This window comes from Rutidosis leptorrhynchoides, chromosome 5 (assembly GCF_046630445.1).
Source record: "Rutidosis leptorrhynchoides isolate AG116_Rl617_1_P2 chromosome 5, CSIRO_AGI_Rlap_v1, whole genome shotgun sequence".
NCBI lineage: Eukaryota > Viridiplantae > Streptophyta > Magnoliopsida > Asterales > Asteraceae > Rutidosis > Rutidosis leptorrhynchoides.
The window spans coordinates 327,138,801-327,165,212 of record NC_092337.1 but is presented as its reverse complement, the minus strand read 5'-3'; the positions used below and the strand labels follow the sequence as shown (position 1 = coordinate 327,165,212).

Below are 26,412 nucleotides of genomic sequence, written 5' to 3'. Positions count from 1 at the left end.
GTTCCTCCTCTTCCGGTTCTGATTCTTCTTCCGGTTCTCATTCTTCTTCCGGTTCTTCTTCGGGAACTTGTGAATCAGTCCAATATATATTCAACTCTTCGTTATTATTAGGTGAGTCAATGGGATTTGTGCTAGAGGTAGACATCTATCACACAATATCAAATATGTTAAGAGATTAATATATCACATAATATATACATGTTAATAATATATAGTTTCCAACAAAAATGTTAAGCAATCATTTTTAAAGAAAACACGGTCGAAGTCCAGACTCACTAATGCATCCTAACAAACTCGATAAGATACGCTAATGCAAATTTCTGGTTCTCTAAGACCAACGCTCGGATACCAACTGAAATGTCCCGTTCTTATTGATTAAAAACGTTCCATATTAATTGATTTCGTTGCGAGGTTTTGACCTCTATATGAGACGTTTTTCAAAGACTGCATTCATTTTTAAAACAAATCATAACCTTTATTTCATAAATAAAGGTTTAAAAAGCTTTACGTAGATTATCAAATAATGATAATCTAAAATATCCTGTTTACACACGACCATTACATAATGGTTTATAATACAAATATGTTACATCGAAATCATTTTCTTGAATGCAGTTTTTACACAATATCATACAAACATGGACTCCAAATCTTGTCCTTATTTTAGTATGCAACAGCGGAAGCTCTTAGTATTCACCTGAGAATAAACATGCTTTAAACGTCAATAAAAATATTGGTGAGTTATAGGTTTAACCTATATATATCAAATCGTAACAATAGACCACAAGATTTCATATTTCAATACACATCCGATACATAGAGATAAAAATCATTCATATGGTGAACACCTGGTAACCGACATTAACAAGATGCATATATAAGAATATCCCCATCATTCCGGGACACCCTTCGGATATGATATAAATTTCGAAGTACTAAAGCATCCGGTACTTTGGATGGGGTTTGTTAGGCCCAATAGATCTATCTTTAGGATTCGCGTCAATTAGGGTGTCTGTTCCCTAATTCTTAGATTACCAGACTTAATAAAAAGGGGCATATTCGATTTCGATAATTCAACCATAGAATGTAGTTTCACGTACTTGTGTCTATTTTGTAAATCATTTATAAAACCTGCATGTATTCTCATCCCAAAATATTAGATTTTAAAAGTGGGACTATAACTCACTTTCACAGATTTTTACTTCGTCGGGAAGTAAGACTTGGCCACTGGTTGATTCACGAACCTATAATAATATATACATTTATATCAAAGTATGTTCAAAATATATTTACAACACTTTTAATATATTTTGATGTTTTAAGTTTATTAAGTCAGCTGTCCTCGTTAGTAACCTACAACTAGTTGTCCACAGTTAGATGTACAGAAATAAGTCGCTAAATATTATCTTGAACCAATCCACGACCCAGTGTATACGTATCTCAGTATTGATCACAACTCAAACTATATATATTTTGGAATCAACCTCAACCCTGTATAGCTAACTCCAACATTCACATATAGAGTGTCTATGGTTGTTCCGAAATATATATAGATGTGTCGACATGATAGGTCGAAACATTGTATACGTGTCTATGGTATCTCAAGATTACATAATATACAATACAAGTTGATTAAGTTATGGTTGGAATAGATTTGTTACCAATTTTCACGTAGCTAAAATGAGAAAAATTATCCAATCTTGTTTTACCCATAACTTCTTCATTTTAAATCCGTTTTGAGTGAATCAAATTGCTATGATTTCATATTGAACTCTATTTTATGAATCTAAACAGAAAAAGTATAGGTTTATTGTCACAAAAATAAGTTACAAGTCATTTTTGTAAAGGTAGTCATTTCAGTCGAAAGAACGACGTCTAGATGACCATTTTAGAAAACATACTTCCACTTTGAGTTTAACCATAATTTTTGGATATAGTTTCATGTTCATAATAAAAATCATTTTCCAGAATAACAACTTTTAAATCAAAGTTTATCATAGTTTTTAATTAACTAACCCAAAACAGCCCGCGGTGTTACTACGACGGCGTAAATCCGGTTTTACGGTGTTTTTCGTGTTTCCATGTTTTAAATCATTAAGTTAGAATATCATATAGATATAGAACATGTGTTTAGTTGATTTTAAAAGTCAAGTTAGAAGGATTAACTTTTATTTGCGAACAAGTTTAGAATTAACTAAACTATGTTCTAGTGATTACAAGTTTAAACCTTCGAATAAGATAGCTTTATATGTATGAATTGAATGATGTTATGAACATCATTACTACCTCAAGTTCCTTGGATAAACCTACTAGAAATGAGAAAAATAGATCTAGCTTCAAAGGATCCTTGGATGGCTTGAAAGTTCTTGAAGCAGAATCATGACACGAAAACAATTTCAAGTAAGATTTTCACTCGAAATAAGATTGTTATAGTTATAGAAATTGAATTAAAGTTTGAATATGATTATTACCTTGTAATAGAAAGATAACCTACTGTAAGTAACAAAGGTTTCTTGATCTTGGATGATTACTTGGAATGGATTTAGAAAACTTGGAAGTAAACTTGCAATATTGGAAGTATTCTTGATTTTATGAAACTAGAACTTTTGGAATTTATTAAGAACACTTAGAACTTGAAGATAGAACTTGAGAGAGATCAATTAGATGAAGAAAATTGAATAATGAAAGTGTTTGTAGGTGTTTTTAGTCGTTTTTGTATGGATTAGATATAAAGGATATGTAATTTTGTTTTCATGTAAATAAGTCATGAATGATTACTCATATTTTTGTAATTTTATGAGATATTTCATGCTAGTTGCCAAATGATGGTTCCCACATATGTTAGGTGACTCACATGGGCTGCTAAGAGCTGATCATTGGAGTGTATATACCAATAGTACATACCTCTAAAAGCTGTGTATTGTACGAGTACGAATACGGGTGCATACGAGTAGAATTGTTGATAAAACTGAACGAGGATGTAATTGTAAGCATTTTTGTTAAGTAGAAGTATTTTGATAAGTGTCTTGAAGTCTTTAAAAAGTGTATGAATACATATTAAAACACTACATGTATATACATTTTAACTGAGTCGTTAAGTCATCGTTAGTCGTTACATGTAAATGTTGTTTTGAAACCTTTAGGTTAACGATCTTGTTGAATGTTGTTAACCCATTGTTTATAATATCAAATGAGATTTTAAATTATTATATTATCATGATATTATGATGTATGAATATCTCTTAATATGATATATATACATTAAATGTCGTTACAACGATAATCGTTACATATATGTCTCGTTTCAAAATCATTAAGTTAGTAGTCTTGTTTTTACATATGTAGTTCATTGTTAATATACTTAATGATATGTTTACTTATCATAATATCATGTTAACTATATATATATATATATATATATATATATATATATATATATATATATATATATATATATATATATATATATATATATATATATCCATATATATGTCATCATATAGTTTTTACAAGTTTTAACGTTCGTGAATCACCGGTCAACTTGGGTGGTCAATTGTCTATATGAAACCTATTTCAATTAATCAAGTCTTAACAAGTTTGATTGCTTAACATGTTGAAAACACTTAATCACATAAATAACAATTTCATTTAATATATATATAAACATGGAAAAGTTCAGGTCACTACATGTGTCACGTACTTATGTTAAATGCTTTCTATTCGTAGAAGCACGTTATCCTTGTAAAACATTTGACGTTGGTAAGACGTCATCTTTTCTAAAAAATTCGACGATGGTAAAGACGTCATCTTTTGTAAAACATTTGACGTTGGTAAAAACGTTACCTTTTCATGAATGCAAAACTTGTTTTAAAACAGCATATAATGTTGTAACCGTGTAAAGATCCTGTTGTTGATGATCTGTACACGTTGATTTTGTACGGGGCATCACATTTGGTATCATAGCATTGGTTGTAGGGAATTAGGTTGCATTAGTGTGTCTTGACCGAGTCGAGTAGGATTCACTAATAGGACTAATCTACAACTTGCTCATTTACTTGTTTCTGTGGAACTGCTACATGCTACTACTTACTTTTACTGCTATATGATCTTGTTGTATGCTATTGCTTATTCTTGCTACTGCATGCTACTATCTGCTTTTGATTGCATGTTACTTCGGTATGATACTGTTATTATTGTTATGCTATGTACTGCTATAGATGATCTAGGTTGCTGTTTCTTGCTACATGTCTGCTATTCGCTGTACCGACTTGGAAAATTTATCTTTCCTTGTTTTTCTGAACCCTTTTCCCACTCGTCTAATCCTAAGGACTAGTATTGTAATCCATCTGTTACTACTGTTACACCGTTCCATAGATCGAAACATTACTTCACGCAATCTAGGAAGAATACCCCTCGGATTACACGCCCACTAAAGTTGATCCTCTGAGGAGGAGATATGTGAGGACTTGTCGGAGTAACCGCACCTCAGCCCACCCCCGAGCTCACCCTAATTAGCCACGTACAATGTATGAACATTAGAAGGTTGTTCAGTCTCCCCAAGTTGACCCGTATCCCGTACACTTTCATGACCGTCACTTATCTCTTTCATTCTTCACCACTACTCGACGATCTAACGACACTTCTAGACTTAGGTCCCTAACACTCTTAGGCATTGGAGAAGTCAGGAAGGCATCTCCTTTCACAAGGTCAGAGTGTCTTCTACTGATGCTCAGCCATACCCAAAGACTTGGGAGTCGCCTCAAGATATATCGTATTACTACTTGCTACACGTACAACTCGAAACGAGACCCAGATTGAATTTCTAGAAAGGAACCTAACGACATTAGATGAACCCGAACATTTTGAAGAAATTTCGGGACATTTATTCATTGATGCATGACCTATGGAACCTACGCACCCACACCGAGAAGTTGTGAGATAAATTATGTAGATTTTGTTTTGAGATAGCATAGATAAAGCACCATTAGATGAAATTGAGTAGAACTTGAAGTGATCACGTTACATTGACCATATGAAGTGATATTGGAATGAACGTACGATTTAGTACAATATAATGACACCCGGCCAGCGTGATTATATTGAAGTAAATCATGCAGAAGTTCCAATGCATAAGGAGTATGAAGTGATTCAAAGAAAATTTTGGTAGGAACCACTTGAGTATACGCATTATGGTCTGTTAAAGGTAGGGAAAGAATAACCACATAGCCCAGATACTATACAAGAAGGGCCTTGATTGCAGAATTGATAACCCGAAAATTTGTTATAGATATAGACACCCTGGACACTTAAGGAAAAAGTTCTCCAATAGGAAAAACTTTGGACTTACTTGCGGTAGAGCAATCATTATCTCAGCTATGGAGACTCACATGGATCCTGATTTTAGTTAGGGTACATTTCGTCACAAAGTTTTATTGTATCGAAGTTGTTTAATACTAGAGCGATAGAAACCTTATATCTAAGAACCTTAGTGTTATGACTAATAAGCCATTAACAACCATGCGAGTTAAGTATTCTAAAGGACAAGCTAATGGTAAGCTGGCAGAGATAGAGGAATAATTTAAGGTAGTACTTTAAAATTAACAGGTGGGTCATTTGGAGATGACCTCATATCAACAAAACTTAGAAGTTTTAAAGTAGTAGTTGGAAAGGATTAGTTACCTACGCACAAGCAGTTGTTATTTGAGAAGATTGATAGAATTTTTCACGGTAGTATAATAAGATTTGGTTGGAATGAACCTTAAGATTAACCTAACACCCATCAATTTAGGAAGCTTGATGTAATAGTTGGAATGGACTGGCTTTCAAGGATGAAAGCGAAAGTCATTTATAGTGAGAAGATTATTCGTATACTTCGCGAGAATGGTGAGCCATTAATAGTTTACGGGGAGAGAAGTAGTCCGAAGCTGAACCTTATTAGTTGCATGAAGGCACAAAAAGTCATGAGAAAAGGGCGTTTTGCTATTTTGGCACATGTGAAGAAATTGGAGACTGCGGAGAATATTGCTCAAGAACGCTCAAACATTCTCGTCTCTCGATTCGAGGTTAAAGAGATCGGACTCCGATATTTCGCCGGAAGAATTTGGGTACCGAGTTGTGAGGATTTACGAGACCTTATTCTAGATGAGACCCATAAGTCACGGTATTCGATTCATCCCGGAGTTGGTAAGATGTACCACGATCTCAAGGAACAATATTGATGGCCAAACCTTAAAAAGGACATTGCTACTTATGTTGGGAAGTGTCTGTCTTGTTCCAAGGTCAAAGCCGAACACCAAAAGCCATCTGGGTTACTTCAATAACCCGAAATCCCACAATAGAAATGGGAAGGAATAACAATGGATTTCATCACGAAGCTACCGAAAATGGTAGGTGGTTATGACACTATCTGGGTTATTGTGACCATCTCACCAAAACTGCTCACTTTCTAACCATGAAAGAAACTGATACAATGGACAAACTTGAACAACGATACATAAAGGAAATTGTATCCCGTCACTTCAGCAATTCAAATTCTATATTAAAGACTACCCAAGAATCTTATTTGATACTCATTCCTACGCGACTCTAAATCCTCACTTATTCTGAGAGATTTTTTTTTTGAAGATAATCACACCATCATCCTTCTTACTTCGATATTAGTCATACCAGTTCAAAATTTTCCAAAATCAATGGGTGGTTAATTCTCATCCTCATACTCTCCCATTCGTATCTCACTTATAAGCAACAGCTTCACACTTAAGCATTTTTGGTCGAAGGACTTATGCCCTACTAAGAGTCATCAACCACATTTAAATTCAATAGGTTTAATTCCCTCATGACATTGTTCCTCAAATATCACCCGAAATTTTCAAAAATCTTTTACTCGATCCTCATCAATCTTTTTCCAACTTGAAACCTCCGATATATGAAAATTTTGTTTGCCAAAATTTTACACACACTATTTTACCGTGTGATCCTTTCAAAGTTTTATAAAAATAAATTTATTTCATTGCCATTCGTACCAATTTTAGAAATCGTATAATAAAGTAAATAATTACTTATTTTTGACTAGTACATGTGAAATTTTACTTTCGCTTTTTCAAATCAATTCTTTTATTCAAAAGATATTTTACTTAGAATTGTACATGTTGTACATAACTCTGGTTTACTAAGAACTTCGTTTCTTTTCTTACATTGTCACCTTAAACGATTTCTATAAAATTTTCGTTGCTTGTTATACAAAATTATTCGTGTTATTCGTATCATCATGAAGACTTTACAACCGTTCAAAACTATTAGAACGATGTTCTTTCTTACATAACTCTAAGTCCTGTTTGGCATTTTGCAAAGTCAAGAAGCGATTAACTTCTCGTCCTCATGCTCTATCCTTCATACCTCACTTTTTAGCAACGGCTTCGCACGTGAACATTGTGACGACCCGAGAATTTCCGACTAAATCTAAACTTAATCTTTATATGATTTCAATACGATAAGCAAAGTATGTAATGTTGAGTCTAGAAAATTTTGAAACGATGTTCATATCTTCAATTGACCTTCGACCATTTCCGACGATTCACGAACCACTATTTGTAAATACTTATGTATGAATATATATATATATATATATATATATATATATATATATATATATATATATATATAAAATAATAATTGTAAATGTAATTCGAAACATTATATGTTGTTATTAAAATGAATTATGTAAAAAAAATAAAAAAAATAGAATGTTATATTAATTGTTAATTTACAACATAACTATATATATAAAGTATAGTAAAAATAAATATTAAATGATTCTAATATTCGTTGGATGTTTTGATTATTATTTAGAGAAGTTTAATTCGAACTTATGTGATTTTAAAATAAACGATGATCCGAAAATGAGTTCTATAAATTTTAGGCTTACCAAAAATGTATTTAGGAACTATTTGTTGAATTTTAAAACTTTTTATATTTTACTTGGGGTTAGGAGTGAATAATTAATGTAAATTTTATTTAATAGTTAATGATCGAATTTTATACCATAATTACCAAAATAAATAAATATAGTTAATTTAAAAATATGAGATTTTTCTGAACAATTTTATTCGCCACTGATTAATGACTAAGAACGAAACTCAGTCCGTAAATGATATAGTATCAGGCGGCTATACTATTATCGATTGAAATTTGATGACATATTATTACTGTACGATCTTTGAATCTTAATATCATTATTATATTTATTATTATTATTATTATTATTATTATTATTATTATTATTATTATTATTATATAATTATTGTGTTATCTGTCTTCTCTTTGTTCAATCAATTCAAAGACTTAGCTCCACATGATTGAGATTTGAATAAGTGAAATTGAATTGCTGTACGTTTCCTATTTATTCCACTTGAAAATTTTATTATTATTATATTATTATTATTAATTATTAAATTAAATTTATAATCATATATAAGTCTATATATTTACATATGCAGAAACATACATATAGAGGAGTGAGATAAACACCACTACCATATCACCACCTCGCCATAAACACCACCATTTTGTTTTCATTCGATTTGTTTCGATTACGAAGATCACCATCACCACACCCATACTCCCTCCTCTACCTTGAACCACCACCATTCTCCATCTAACCGATACCTACTAAAACTGTCATTGTTTCTATTGAGAGATAACGATGAAAATGATAAAGCTATGAATGGAAGGAAATAAATAATGATGGCTACATTGATGTTGTATAATAAAGAGGATGGTGCATACGTAAATTTTTTTTTTTTGTTTCTGTTCCATGTCATTCGAAAAGTACCAAACCCAAACCCACTCTTTCACCTCTGCAGCTGCCATAACCCTCCAAATTGATACTTATGTTTTTGTTTCATCGAACACCACAGAACCCGCTACCATTTTGACCGCCATCAATACCACTTCAACCATCACTTTCACCACCTTTCTTTCTTTCTTTTTCTTTTGTTTTCTATTTCTACCCCTATTCGAAAGTCACCATTGGTGCAGCTATGTCCGTGTCTACTATTTTTGCTCGAATAGACCCCCATCAAAAACTGCAGCTGCACTCTTGGTTTGCTGCTATACTTCATTAACTAAACATCACCATGCCAACCAAGAGACACCACCACCTCTATACTACCAACTTGCAACCACCATTAAACACTTAACCCAACAACCATCGTAGTGATTAGTTGCTGTTGCTTCTGTCTGTGTTTATTGGCTGTAAACAAACCCAAAACACACCACCTGCGTTTTCGGCTTCTAAATTCTAATAGATAACGATGATGATTTGGAGAAGATGATGAATAATAAAATTTGATGACGATGAGCAGTGCAGACGATATGATTATGATGCTTGATGATGTGATCATGATTATGATAATGACTTGATGAAGTAAGACGATGATGAATTGTGTTGTTCTATATATTTTTTTTTCTTTCCTTCGTTCCTGTTCGAGTGTCAATAGGTGTCGAGAACACTTAATTTAAGTGTTGGGCTTTACTTTTTATTTGGGTCGAATCCCTTTGTGCACAATTGGGCAGAAATCTAAATGAAATGGGTTCTGGCCGAGAGCCTGTTAATTCTCTGCTGGGCTACTACGAGACTTACAAGATTGATGAAGAGGAGATAATCAGAAACAGGTTAAATAAATTTCGATTATAAATATTATCAGAAAAACACAATTGGAAGGAGTGGTTATCTGATGTTGGGCTTATTCGAGAGGTCGTGGGTTCGAGTCCCGGCGGTGGCGTTCTTTTTATTGATCTTTTCTTCAAGGTTGTAACTCTTTATTTTTAATATTATTATTATTAGTATTATTATTATTAATATTATTATTATCATTAATATCATTAATATCATTATTATTATTGTTACTTATTAGTATTATTAATAAACATTATTATTAGTGTTATTATCAATATTATTAATTTTATCAAATTATTATTATTATAAGTATTATTATTAACATTATCATTTAGGTTATTATTAGTAGTATCATTATGAGTAAAACCATTATTGACATTATATCTATCGTTATTATTATTGTTAGTTATTTATTTTTATTATTATTATTATTATTATTATTATTATTATTATTTTTATTATTATTATTATTATTATTATTATTATTATTATTATTATTATTATTATTATAATTATTATCATTAATATTATTGCAACATATCTTACTTACGAAAAATGTATCTAACACATATATTATACCTATGTTAAGCTTACAAACTATTTTGTTTTCAAAATAAAATATTATTATTTATTATTGATTAAATTACATAAAGATATAAATATATTTCAATATAGCCTTATATATAAACTTTAATATATCATATATGTTTTAATTAAAATACCTTAATAAGAATCCGATATATATAAATATTAACTATATAATTAAAATATAAAGGAAAAGATATGTATAATATATTTATTTAGGATAACACATAAATCATTAATAAAACTAGTATATTAATAATATCAACTTGTTTAAATGTTATTATATGTATTAATATATATAAATGATATAGGTTCGTGAATCCGAGGCCAACCATGCATTGTTCAATATAGTCATATGTATTTTAACTACAAAATACATTAGGTGAGTTTCATTTGCCTTTTTACCCTTTATATTTTTGGACTTAGAATACATGCGCAATTTTTATAAATGTTTTACGAAATAGACACAAGTAATCGAAACTACTTTATGTGGTTGAATGATCGAAGCCGAATATGCCCCTTTTGCTTGGTAGCCTAAGAATTAGTATACCAGTCTACTAATTAACACGAATCCTAAAGATAGATCTATTGGGCCTAACGAACCCCATCCAATGTACCGGATGCTTTAGTACTTCGATGTTGTTTTTATCATGTCCGAAGGATTTCCCGAAATGATAGGGGATATTCTTATATGCATCTTGTTAATGTCGGTTACCAGGTGTTCAAACCATATGAATGATTTTTTTGTCTCTATGCATGGGACATTTATATATGAGAACTGGAAATGAAATTCTTGTGGTCTATTAAAATGATGAAAATGATTATTTATGTTAAACTAATGAACTCACCAACCTTTTGGTTGACACTTTAAACCATGTTTATTCTCAGGTATGAAAGAAATCTTCAGATGTGCATTAGCTCATTCTAGAGATAGTACTTGGAGTCATTCATGACATATTTCAAAAGACGTTGCATTCGAGTCGTTGAGTTCATCAAGATTATTATTAAACCAATTATAGTTGGATGTATTATGAAATGGCATGCATGCCGTCAACTTTCGATGTAATGAAAGTTTGTCTTTTAAAAACGAATGCAATGTTTGTAAAATTGTATCATATAGAGGTCAAGTACCTCACGATGTAACCAACTATTGTAAATCGTTTGTAATCGATATAGACTTCGTCCGGATGGATTAGGACGGGTTACTTCAGTTGGTATCAGAGCGGTGGTCTTAGCGAACCAGGTCTTGCATTAGTGTGTCTAACTGATAGTTGTTAGGGTGCATTAGTGAATCTGAACTTCGACCGTGTCTGCATGTCAAAAGTTTTGCTTATCATTTAGTGTCGAAAATCATCTAGTTATCATCCTTAGGAAATTACCTTCTTATCATTCTTAGTCTAGACACATCTTACTGCAATGATTGCATGAATAGTGTATAGACAAAATTCGTATCTTAGCGTATCTGCTAATTCATATCTTAGCATATCTGTTACTGTAAACTTTGCCTAACATATTCCGTAGATTCCTCCGTAACTTATGGGATTTTAGTATTATATATGCATATGTAAATTATGTATTGTAGGGTACTAATCTACATCCTATAATCTATTTCTTATCGAAAATCCTTCATCTGATTGTACGAGATGAATCCTGTAACCAGTTCGAGTCCCTCAGATTCGGATAGCTATTCTGATAGTTATTCCGACAGCTATTCCGACATGGATTTTCACTCGAGCTCCGAAAGCAGTATAACCGGAATGGATCAACCATTTAGCCATCATCTATTCTGGGTGAATTGAGGATGGGTTCGTAGTCAACTTAATCGATGGAGACGCGAAGAAGGCGATCCTTTTCTATCAACCAAATTCACCTCTTGGCGAAGAACCTGGAGCACTTACCGGCGAACCTATCCGAAACACCATTTTCACACTCATTTTCCGAATATCGCCATGATTATATACTATCTCAAATTCAAAACCTTATTCATCCGCTCGTTCCGACGGACAATCATCCCGGAATAATATAAGAAGTCAACGAACTTCGCGCCCGAGTTGTAGCCTTGGAAAATATGGTGCAAAACATACCAGCTTCAGCAACATCACCGGCACCAACAGTACCATCAATAACAGCACCCGTACCATCAATAACACACGCCTCAACATCTCATTCTGTACATCGATTATAATCATCAATCTACGTATCGTTCTACATTATTTATCTTCGTTCGACATGATGATATTGTAATCTTTAATGTTTTAGAGATTATGTACTCTAATTCTAACCGAAAAGTAAATGAGTTTAATGTTATATTAACTCATTAAATCTATAATTACATCTAAAGAAAATATATATGTACATATGTTTTCATAAAGATTGTAATTAAAAATTCTTTTGTACAAACTGTTAATGGTGAAAATATTTTAACGGGTAGTTAATACCCGAGGAATATTTAGATTTCACATTAATAAGTTACACTGTACATTCTTCAAATTTGATTCAACGATCATTTACTATCCTATTTACAACCACTGATATACGTATCCGTTCACCAAAGAGTAACTATTTCCATTCAAATTCAATTTCATATTTGGATTTTGACCTATCAGAATCCAACAAGTGGCATAATGAAGAAATAATGGACACAATAAAAATTGATTAGAAACGGACTAATTAACAATATGAAATTTTGTTAAGAAACCATGCTAACAAGATCCTAGCTAACTGTTAATTCCGTATTATATTTTATTTTATTGCAATTCATTTATCGCAATTTAATTATCGCAATTTATTTATCGCAGCTTATTTATCGCAATTTATATTCTCGCAATTTTATTTATCGTCATTTAATTTCTATTATTTATTTTACGCACTTTAAATATCGGGACATGTATACAAGGTTTTGACATATCATATCGACGCATCTATATATATTATTTGGAATAACCATAGACACTCTATATGAAGTAATGCTGGAGTTAGCTATGCAGGGTTGAGGTTGATTCTACAATAATATATATAGTTTGAGTTGTGATCAAGTCTGAGACATGTACACGGGTCATGATACGTATTAATTAATTCGAATATTATAAATTAAACTATATATGAATTATTGGAATGTTAACTGTGGACTATCGACTGTGGACTACCAAGATTGGACAATTAAAAATGAATTAAAATATTGATTATAACATATGAAACTAAACAATTCTTCAAGTTTGCCACTTGATTTCATCTTAAACCTCATTTGTATCTTGACAATTACAATCTGCGTTCATACCTATCATGATTATTGAAAACACCTTAAATCGAGTGGATGAACAAACCGCACTTCATATACCTAAGAAGAGATTGATGAATATAGTTATGCACTTGAAAACTCTTAGAACCTGAGTAAATGTTTAACATTTATCTGTGCTAATTCCTTTAGTATTATTATTACCCAAAATAACTTGGTAATTCCTTTTAAAGTAGCAAATTTTGTCACAGCTCCAGCAAGTCAACTTCGACTTTTCATTCGAAACAACCTTATTATCACCTTGATTTATATGCATGCTCTTTTATTGTTACCAGAGAACCTTTTATATTCCACCATATTACCTATAGACGTACCAGCAACCTCGTTGCTCCTTGGCTTAAATCTCTCCGACAAATTACTATATTTATCTATTGAAGTCTTATCATGAACTCATCCACACCTTGTAACGAAAATTGCCATACCAATTACTAGAAATCAGCAATCAGTATTTTGAATCTCGCAGCATGTCTACATCAACAGTCATATGTATACATATAACATTTATCTCTTAGAATTATGATCTTACATTCTAAAATTCTGAAAAGCACCCAGTCTACGAATCAATACTCCAAATTTTGAAAAAGCTGAATGAAGCAACATAAACTCTAGACAACCATAAACAACCTTAACCGTCGGAAGTTTGATGATGAAGAATAGTATGTTGGCAAAGCTCAGAAAAGTTGGTACTGAAAAACGGATTGAGCTAACCATGAATGAGACAAAGGATAAATACAAGGACCAAACCCTATATTTCAAGAATCCAGGTAATTCTGGATTCGATGAAATCTTTAGAGAATATCTTGCTCCGAAGTCATGTTAAAATCTTGCGGCAAATTTTTCTTCATCAACCTTCGAACTTGGAAATTCCAAAATATCATCATAAATATCTTCGATATTTCTGAGGATATTTTCATAAATATTCTCATTTGAAATTATATACCTCTTCGTACTTCATGTGTTTCAATATATTGGAAACTTCTGTAAAATCTTTCAGTTTAAATTATGAATGTTTTGAAGTAGTGTTAGGAATTGATGCATGAGTTAGTATAATATAATGACACTTGATCAACGTGATTATATTACAGTAAGTTATGCTGAGTTCCTAATGAAACATGATGATTCACAGACTATAACATCATCATGTGCCATGTTACACGGCTCTTGTATTCTACTTAACCTCTAAACATATCAAGAAAATATTTTTCTTGATGATTCGGTCATTTTTGAGGTATTCTTGTAATTTGACAAATCAAATCGTGCTAATACGTTCCTTTCTGCTTAATATATTATAATCATTCTAAACTCCATACTTACGAATTCTGGACCATTACTCGCTTTACTAGAGGTCGAGAAGAGAATAAAAAGGCAAAGAGCTCTAAAATATAAGAGAAAATATAAAGCCCAATAGCAACACGGAGGTTACAAACTGTGGATATTAATACGAATAGCAATATAAAGGCACGGTATAATTAAGAATAGTATCACTCAAGGTAATAGTAGAAGTAAACAGATTTTTCTGGTGGAAGATTGAAAAGAAGGATGACAGAAATGATAGTTAGGAAAATATCAAGGATTAGAACTGGATTAAGCATTTTCACAATCTTTTGGATGTATGAACTAAGAAAGAAAGTATAGGAATGGTGAAAATAATGGAACGGGAGATTTTAATTTATAATGGAAATATTAGACAGAGTAATCGAGGCAGATCACCGTATTTAATTATAGAGATCTTAATTTCCTTACTCGCCGAAGAATCAAATCTTTTAGATTTCGAAGATTTTCTTTAAATCCCTTGAATTCCGGAATCATACGTGACTACATCAAAAGCTAAGGCAAATCTTTATTTTCTCAACTCTTTTGTGATAGCTTCTTTCGTACTCTTCGAATAATCGAATTGTTTTATCCATATTACTCAATGATGATAAAACTCTATTTATCAGCTCATATTCGTCATGAAAACATTTTTATTGTTAGCCATGACCACCTCACTCAAATTTCGGGACGAAATTTCTTTAACGGGTAGGTACTGTGATGACCCGAGAATTTTTGACTAAATTTAAACTTAATCTTTATATGATTTCAATACGATAAGCAAAGTATGTAATGTTGAGTCTAGAAAATTTTGAAACGATGTTCATATATTCAATTGACCTTCGACCATTTCCGACGATTCACAAACAACTATTTGTAAATAGTTATGTATGAATATATATATATATGTATATATATATATATATATATATATATATATATATATATATATATATATATATATATATATATTAAATAATAATTGGAAATGTAATTCGAAACATTATATGTTGTTATTAAAACGAATTATGTAAAAAAAAATAGAATATTATATTAATTATTAATTTACAACATAACTATATATATATATATATATATATATATATATATATATATATAAAGTATAGTAAAAATAAATATTAAATGATTCTAATACTCGTTGGACGTTTCGATTATTATTTAGAGAAGTTTATTTTGAACTTATGTGATTTTAAAATAAACGGTGATCCGAAAATGAGTTCTATAAATTTTAGGCTTACCAAAAATGTATTTAGGAACTATTTGTTGAATTTTAAAACTTTTTATATTTTACTTGGGGTTAGGAGTGAATAATTAATGTAAATTTAATTTAATAGTTAATGATCGAATTTTATGCCATAATGACCAAAATAAATAAATATAGTTAATTTAAAAATATGAGATTTTTCTGAACACTTTTATTCGCCACTGATTAACGACTAAGAACGAAACTCAGTCCGTAAATGACATAGTATCAGGCGGCTATACTATTATCGATGGAAATTTGATGACATATTATTACTGTACGATCTTTGAATCTTAATATCATTATTATATTATTTATTATTATTATTATTATTATATAATTATTGTGTTATCTGTCTTGTCTTTGTTCAATCAATTCAAAGACTTAGCTCCACATGATTGAGATTTGAATAAGTGAAATTGAATTGCTGTACGATTCCTATTTATTCCACTTGAAAATTTTATTATTATTATATTATTATTATTAATTATTAAATTAAATTTATAATCATTTATAAGTCTATATATTTACATATGCAGAAACATACATATAGAGGAGTGAGATAAACACCACTACCATATCACCATCTCGCCATAAACACCACCATTTTGTTTTCATTGGATTTGTTTCGATTACGAAGATCACCATCACCACACCCATACTCCCTCCTCCACCTTGAACCACCACCATTCTCCATCTAATCGATACCCACTAAAACCGTCATTGTTTCTATTGAGAGATAATGATGAAAACGATGAAGCTATGAATGGAAGGAAATAAATAATGATGGCTACATTGATGTTGTATAAAAAAGAGGATGGTGCATACGTAAATTTTTTTTTTCTGTTCCATGTCATTCGAAAAGTACTAAACCCAAACCCACTCTTTCACCTCTGCAGCTGCCATAACCCTCCAAATTGATACTTATGTTTTTGTTTCATCGAACACCACAGAACCCGCCACCATTTTGACCGCCATCGATACCACTTCAACCATCACTTTCACCACCTTTCTTTCTTTCTTTTTCTTTTGTTTTCTGTTTCTACCTCTATTTGAAAGTCACCATTGGTGCAGCTATGTCTGTGTCTACTATTTTTGCTCGAATAGACCTCCATTGAAAACTGAAGCTGCACTCTTAGTTTGCTGCTATACTTCATTAACCCCACATCACAATGCCAACCAAGAGACACCACCACCTCTATACTACCAACTTGCAACCACCATTAAACACCATCGAACTATATTTTTTTTAGTTTTGTTGTTCAATTAATCAACCCAACTGAACGCAACAACTATCGTAGTGATTAGTTGTTGTTGCTTCTGTCTGTGTTTATTGGCTGTAAACAGACCCAAAACACACCACCTGCGCTTTTGGCTTCTAAATTCTAATAGATAACGATGATGATTTGGAGAAGACGATGAATAATAAAATTTGATGACGATGAGCAGTGCAGACGATATGATGATGATGCTTGATGATGTGATCATGATTATGATAATGACTTGATGAAGTAAGACGATGATGAATTGTGTTGTTCTATATATTTTTTTTTTCTTACTTTCCTTCGTTCCTGTTCGAGTGTCAATAGGTGTCGAGAACACTTAAATTAAGTGTTGGGCTTTACTTTTTATTTGGGTCGAATCCTTTTGTGCACAATTGGGCAGAAATCTAAATGAAATAGGTTCTGGCCGAGAGCCTGTTAATTCTCTGCTGGGCTACTACGAGACTTACCAAGATTGATGAAGAGGAGATAATCAGAAACAGGTTAAATAAATTTCGGTTATAAATATTATCAGAAAAACACAATTGGAAGGAGTGGTTATGTGATGTTGGGCTTATTCGAGAGGTCGTGGGTTCGAGTCCCGACGGTGGCGTTCTTTTTATTGATCTTTTCTTCAAGGTTGTAACTCTTTATTTTTATTATTATTATTATTATTATTATTATTATTATTATTATTATTATTATTATTATTATTATTATTAGTATTATTATTATTAATATTATTATTATCATTAATATCATCATTATTATTATTATTATTATTATTATTATTATTATTATTATTATTATTATTATTATTATTATTGTTACTTATTATTATTATTAATAAACATTATTATTAGTGTTATTATCAATATTATTAAATTTATCAAATTATTATTATTATAAGTATTATTATTAACATTATCATTTAGGTTATTATTAGTAGTATCATTATGAGTAAAACCATTATCGACATTATATCTATCGTTATTATTATTATTAGTTGTTGTTGTTATTATTATTATTATTATTATTATTATTATTATTATTATTATTATTATTATTATTATTATTATTATTATTATTATCATTAATATTATTGCAACATATCTTACTTACGAAAAATGTATCTAACACATATATTATACCTATGTTAAGCTTACAAACTATTTTGTTTTCAAAATAAAATATTATTATTTATTATGGATTAAATTACATAAAGATATAAATATATTTCAATATAGCCTTGTATATAAACTTTAATATATCATATATGTTTTAATTAAAATACCTTAATAAGAATCCGATATATATAAATATTAACTATATAATTACAATATAAAAAAAAGATATGATTAATATATTTATTTAGGATAACACATAAATCATTAATAAAACTAGTATATTAATAATATCAACTTGTTTAAATGTTATTATATGTATTAATATATATAAATGATATAGGTTCGTGAATTCGAGGCCAACCCTGCATTGTTCAATATAGTCATATGTATTTTTACTACAAAATACATTAGGTGAGTTTCATTTGCCTTTTTACCCTTTATATTTTTGGGCTGAGAATACATGCGCAATTTTTATAAATGTTTTACGAAATAGACACAAGTAATCGAAACTACTGTATATGGTTGAATGATCGAAGCCGAATATTCCCCTTTTGCTTGGTAGCCTAAGAATTAGTAAACCAGTCTACTAATTGACGCGAATCTTAAAGATAGATCTATTGGGCCTAACGAACCCCATCCAAAGTACCGGATGCTTTAGTACTTCGATGTTGTTTTTATCATGTCCGAAGGATTTCCCGGAATGATAGGGGATATTCTTATATGTATCTTGTTAATGTCGGTTACCAGGTGTTCAAACCATATGAATGATTTTTTTGTCTCTATGCATGGGACGTATATTTATGAGAACTGGAAATGAAATTCTTGTGGTCTATTAAAATGATGAAAATGATTTTTTATGTTAAACTAATGAACTCACCAACCTTTTGGTTGAAACTTTAAAGCATGTTTATTCTCAGGTATGAAAGAAATCTTCCGTTGTGCATTAGCTCATTCTAGAGATAGTACTTAGAGTCATTCATGACATATTTCAAAAGACATTGCATTCGAGTCGTTGAGTTCATCAAGATTATTATTAAACCAATTATAGTTGGATGTATTATGAAATGGCATGCATGCCGTCAACTTTCGATGTAATGAAAGTTTGTCTTTTAAAAACGAATGCAATGTTTGTAAAATTGTATCATATAGAGGTCAAGTACCTCGCGATGTAACCAACTATTGTGAATCATTTGTAATCGATATGGACTTCGTCCGGATGGATTAGGATGGGTCGCTTCAAACATTTTTGGCCCAAAGACTTATATCCTGATAATTATCAAACTACATTTAATTCATTAGTTTTCATTACCTAGTAACATGTCACCCGTTGATTCAAAGATTTTTTTCACCCAATCTTTTTCAACTCGTAACCTCTAAAATACGAAAAACTATGTTTATCAAAATTTTTACACGTTGTTTATTTGTGCGGTCCTCACGAGATTTTGTTGGGATTTAACAAGTTCCATTATACATAAAACCATTTAAGAATCAATTAAAAAGCGGAAGCATGTAATTACCATTTGAACATGTTATGACTTTAACCAATTTAAAGTTAAATCCCAATTTGGATCAAGTTGTGAAACATGCTTACAAACTACAAGCAAGATAAGAGATTATACCTACTCCAAGCTTGTTGATGAGTGATGAAGATGATGATGATGAATGGAGCTCCAAAACAATGAAACCTCAAGTTGTTATACCCCAAACTTGTGCACCAACACCCTAGCTTTTGGTTAGGATTTACTTTACACTTGAAATGAGCTTGAAAAACTTGAAAATGAATCCCTTTGGCACCCACAAAGGCCACGGCCAACAGCTCTCTTTTGAGCAGAATTTTTCAAGTTGTTTTGATGTGTAATGTTATGTGTCTCTCTCTTTGGTCAAGGAGCATGCATGTATATGGAATGGGAATTGTATTTGACCAAGATGGAATCTTTAGCATGCTTCATCCAATTCCAAGTCCACTCCCATCATTTTATAAAATAATACTTGACATATTTTATAAACTTGCATCTTTTATAAATTTGTTTAGTAAAATTAAATTTTATAAAACAAATTTTACAAACTTGCATTTTATAAATTATGTTACATTATTTATAAAACTAATAAAATTCCATACCATTTGTTATGTATACTTTATTTTATAAAACCAATTTATAAAATGCAACATAACATAATTAATTATTTAACCTATAAATAATTAAATCCATATTATATAAATTATTCCATAATTTATATATATATATATATATATACACATCAAGTAATATTTAAGAAAACCATTTTTCTTAAAGTTCAAGTGTCGCGTATTTAATCAACGAACCAATCGTTAAGATCAAAATACAATTAAGGTGTCGGTAAGCTTGTTATTGGGTATGACCCGACTTGGATCAAAACATATTAGCCACGTCAATTTAATATGTCTCTCGGGCATATGAAATACCTTCAATCTCCCACTTGCACGAGAAACATAAGAAATTAATGCAAGTGATGGATACAGCCTAACACACCGTCCATCACCCCTAATATGTTATGTCTTTGTGCCATTCAATAACATCATCCCTTTCGAGTTCCCATCTCGAATATGATTAGGTGAATCTTTCATTATTTCCTTTCGTCCTAGATGTCATGTTAAATCCAGGAGATACAGAGTGATCACTCTCTTATAGATTTAACTTTTCAGGCCTTAGACATCTGACTCTCAACGAATAAGAGGGACAAATTCCATCTTGACTACATACGTCCTAGATATACACTTTGTAATATACCTAAGTTCTTCCTTATGTACTACCATATTTCAGAATAGCGAAGGAAAGAATCAAGGCACAATACTTGGTGAATATCCGAACCCAATATGTATCTCAGGTCAGAGGATACAATGATATTCGCCTTTACTCAAGATTACATGTGATCAACCACAAAGGCTCTATACAGTAATTCTTGAGAGCGGGTCTTCCAATATTTGTTTCCCACAAATATCTATGAACCTTGGTTGCAACCTTGCCCCACATTCAGTCCTTGAATGTATACCAATCCAAGTTCATAATAGTCTAAACCTCACACTTGTTCCCACAAATGTGATCAACTACGGATTTTAGAATAATAGCTTATTCATGGATAAAATATGCAAAATAGGAACATGACTCAAAATAAATTAAACCATAATCATATTAATGAGTTTGAACAAATTCGTTCCATTACAATACATAAAGTAGATCATTTCCAATCACTAGAATGTCGAAGCCCTAATGCACAAACATGTCCCTCATGTTTTGGCCCATGTAAAAGCTTCGTGAGTGGATCCGCAACATTATGATCTGTGTGAACTTTGTGAATACATATCTTTCCCTTTTCAACCTCATCCCTGATGTAGTTGAATCTCCGCTCAATGTGACGAGTCTTTTGATGAGCACGAGGTTCCTTGATTTGAGCAATCGCACCCTCGTTGTCACAAAAGATCTCAAGAGGGTCCTGAATGGAAGGGACCACTCCTAAGTCGTCGATGAATTTCTTCATCCATGCAGCTTCCTGAGCTGCCAGTGAGGCGGCAATGTATTCCGACTCTGTAGTGGATAACGCAACAACCTCCTGTTTCGAACTCTTCCAAGAGACCGCACCACCATTTAACATGAAGACATAACCGGATTGTGATCGAGAGTCATCTCTATCAGTTTGGAAACTCGCGTCCACGTAACCTTTTACAGCGAGTTCCTCCTCACCAGACCCATATATTAGAAACATATCCTTAGTCCTCCTAAGGTATTTCAATATGCTTTTAACAGCAATCCAATGACTATTTCCTGGGTTATTCTGGTATCTACTTGTCAAGCTTAGAGCGCATGACACATCCGGTCTAGTACATATCATTGCATACATGATAGACCCAATAGCAGATGCGTATGGGACTTTCTTCATTCTCTCTTGTTCATCTTTCGTGGCAGGACACTGAGATGAACTGAGAACGGTTCCTTTTTGAATAGGTACCAAACCTCTCTTAGAATTTTCCATCTTGAACCTTTTCAAGATTTTATCAATGTATGTACTTTGACTTAAACCTATCAATCTCTTGGATCTATTCCTATAGATCCCTATCCCCAATATGTATTGTGCATCTCCAAGATCCTTAATGGAGAAGCAACTCTTCAGCCAAGTTTTGACTCCTTGCATTGTGGTAATATCATTCCCAAATAATAATATATCATCCACATATAGTACAAGGAACATGATAGTGCTCCCACTAGCTTTCTTATATACACAAGCTTCATCACCATTTTTAATGAAGCCAAATTTCTCGGCTTCCTCATTAAAACGATGATTCCACATTCTAGATGCTTGTTTCAATCCGTAGATTGACTTCTTTAACTTGCATACACTTTTAGGATATTTTGGATCAACAAAACCTTCAGGCTGGACCATATAGACATCTTCCATAAGATATCCATTTAGGAAAGCGGTTTTGACATCCATTTGCCATATTTCATAGTCGTAGTGAGCAGCAATGGCAAATAATATCCTAATAGACTTTAGCATTGCCACAGGCGAGAAAGTTTCATCATAATCAACCCCTTGAGTTTGAGTGAAACCTTTTGCAACAAGTCTGGCTTTATATGTATCCAAGTTTCCATGTATGTCGGTTTTCATTTTGAAAAGCCATTTGCAATCAACTAGCTTAGAGCTAGGAGGTTGCTCAACAAGTTCCCACACTTGGTTTTCATACATGGATTGCATCTCAGCGTTCATGGCTTCCTGCCATTTATCTTTATCAATCCTTGATAAAGCATCTTGGTAGTTTGTTGGTTCATCCAAATCAACCGTATAGCAACCATCTATGAGAAACCCATATCTCTCAGGAGGATTGCTAATCCTACCAGATCTACGAATGCCTTGTGTATTTTGATCATCCATTTGATCACTATCAACATTTTCATGTTGAGTGCTAGTGTCAACCAATTGTGTATCATCTACTTGATCTTGAACCTCTTCAAGATCTATCTTCCTTTCACTGTTTCCTTCCATTAGGAACTTAGTTTCAAGGAATTCCGCCTTCCGAGCAACAAATACATTCTGCTCGGATGGATCATAGAAATAGTATCCCATATCATCCTTGGGATATCCTATGAAGATACACTTCGTGGATCGAGCATTCAACTTATTAGGGACGTAACGCTTAGGATAAGCTTCACATCCCCATACCTTTAAGTATGATAGAGATGGAGGTTTACCAAACCACATCTCGTGAGGAGTTCGTTCCACTTTCTTGGTTGGGGCCATATTTAAAATACGAGCCGCGGAGCTTAGACAATAACCCCAAAATGATAGAGGCAACGAGCTTCTTGCCATCATAGATCGAACCATATCCATTAGGGTTCGGTTCCTCCTTTCGGAAACTCCATTAAGTTGGGGTGTTCCGGGTGGAGTAAGTTGTGAGATAATCCCACAACTCCTAAGATGATCTTGGAAGGCATCGCTTAGGTATTCACCTCCTCTATCGGTACGAAGTACCTTAATTGTCCTATTGAGTTGATTTTGTACTTCGTTTTGATATTCTTTGAATGCTTCAAACGTTTCGTCCTTATGTCTTAATAAGTAGACATATCCGAAACGACTAAAGTCATCAATGAAAGTAACAAAGTATCTTTCACCATTCCTAGTCATGGGTTTAAAGGGTCCACATACATCCGAATGTATTAATCCCAATAAATCTTTAGCCCTTTCATAGGTCCCTTTGAAAGGTGCTTTAGTCATCTTGCCTTGTAAACAAGATTCACATACTTCAAACGAATCCATTTCATTTGATTTCAAAAGTCCATTCTTTTGAAGTGTATGTATTCGGTTCTTGTTTATGTGACCAAGGAGACAATGCCATAAGTAGGAATCACTCAAATCCCTTTTGAGTTTCTTGGTGCTTGTATGGTACATTGAGCTACTAGATGATGTGTCATCATGAACCAATTCATAAATTCCATTTGAAGGTGAAGCCTTGAAATAGAATACATTATCTAAATAAATATGGATATCGTCATTAACAAAATTAAGATTAAAACCACATTGTTTCAAACGGGAAATGGAAATAATGTTTCGACATAAATCGGGTGCATACAAAACATCTTTCAAAATAAGTTCCAAGCCACTTGGAAGTTTTAACACAAAGTCTCCTTGAGCCTTCACTTGCACTTTGGCTCCATTACCCATGTAGAGACTTGATGTTCCCGTTTGCTTGCTACTTCTTTTGAACCCCTGCAATGAATTGCAAATGTGAGTTCCACATCCAGTGTCTAATACCCATGTATTAGAAGAAGTAATACTAAGCTCTATATATACCATATATATATTACCTGAGGTTTGCCCTGCATCCCTCTTCTCCTTCAACTCCTTAAGATAGATCGGACAGTTTCGTTTCCAATGACCCATTTCACCGCAACCGAAACATGGGTCTTCCTTGGGGTTTGCCTTCTCGGCTACCTTTTGTTTCTTAGCCTTGTTGATGGTTGAGGTAACCATCTTCCCCTTCCCTTTGCCTTGATGGGCGGGTCCTTTTCTCTTAGCCACCTTTGGCTTAGAGGTCTTACTTTTGGACCCACCTTGATCGATTGCTAACACGGGTAAAGCCCTTTTACCCATGCTAGTTTCCGCCGTTCTAAGCATACCGTGAAGCTCACCTATGCTCTTATCCATCCCATTCATATTGTAGTTAATTACAAATTGATCAAACCTTTTTGATAGGGAGTTAAGGATAAGATCGGTGGCTAACTCATTTGATATGTTCAAGTTAAGACGGTTAGCACGATCAATAAGGCTTTTCATCTTAGTACATAAGATGAAACCGATTGGGTATCGTCCATACGACAAGCATGTAGCGCCCGAACCGTTTCGAAGCGCTCGACACGTGCTTGTTGGAGGAACATCTCCTTCAATTGCGTTATCATGTCGTATGCACTATGGTGCTCGAAATCCTTTTGGAGTTCGGGTATCATAGTCCCAAGCATTAAGCATTAGACTTGAAGGGAGTCGTGGCAATACTTATCGTAAGAGGCCATTGCCTCCACATCATTCTCATCCGGTTGATCGGGAATGGGGTCCTCAAGCACATACATTTTATCCTCTTGTTTGAGGACAATCCGAAGATTGCGGAACCAATCCATAAAGTTGGTATGGTTGAGTTTGTCTTTCTCTAAGAGAGACCTTAATGATAGGTGGTTTAGGTTAAGTGGTGCGTTTGGAATGTTGTTGTTATTATTGGCGGCCATCTACAAAATTAACAAAGTTCGTTTAAGTATCGATTTTAATTTAACATTCAATACCCTTTTAAATTTTAATTGACTTATTAAATATTAGAATCCAACGGTAAATCAAATTTCGGTTAGGTGACCTTTATCCCGTTATTTGATTTAGCTAGGTAGTCATTATATGACAATTGCAATCCTTTTGCAACTTCTAAGTTATGGGATCATGCAATCCTTTTGCATGGCATATTTATTCCATCAACGCCTATTTGTTCATCATGCTTCGGTGACCCTAAGTTCATGATTCCCAAATCAAGTCGTCCTACTTGTGTAAACATGTAGACTTAACATACAAGTGGTTAGGTGACCTTTATCCCACATGTATGCGAAGTGTACCTTATTCATATTAGTTCGCTCATGACGGTTAGGTGACCTTTATCCCATCAAGAGTTTCCTAATACGTCTAAGTGTTTCCACAAAAGGGATGGCGTTTAACTTGTTTGCCTTGTTAATAAGGGATTTTAAGTTTTCATTAATTCTAGTTTGAGAAAACTTTTGCACCATACACCAACATGCATTTAGTGTACGGTTTATTTGAAAATCCATTTTCATGTTATGTAATAAAGCCAATTTTATTACTTTGATATAAACCATTTTATATGTATGATC

General features: G+C 32.5%; 1 protein-coding gene across 1 annotated transcript; it reads right to left on the bottom strand.

Annotated features, from left to right (window-relative positions):
- Window positions 1-24,463: 24,463 nt before the first annotated feature.
- LOC139850333 (uncharacterized) lies at window positions 24,464-25,315 on the bottom strand. The gene is made up of 2 exons (XM_071839917.1): window positions 24,856-25,315; window positions 24,464-24,757 (listed from the first exon to the last, which is right to left on the bottom strand). The coding sequence occupies exons 1-2, from the start codon at window positions 25,202-25,204 to the stop codon at window positions 24,741-24,743; spliced, it is 366 nt and encodes a 121-aa protein (XP_071696018.1). The 5' UTR covers window positions 25,205-25,315; the 3' UTR covers window positions 24,464-24,740.
- Window positions 25,316-26,412: the final 1,097 nt, after the last annotated feature.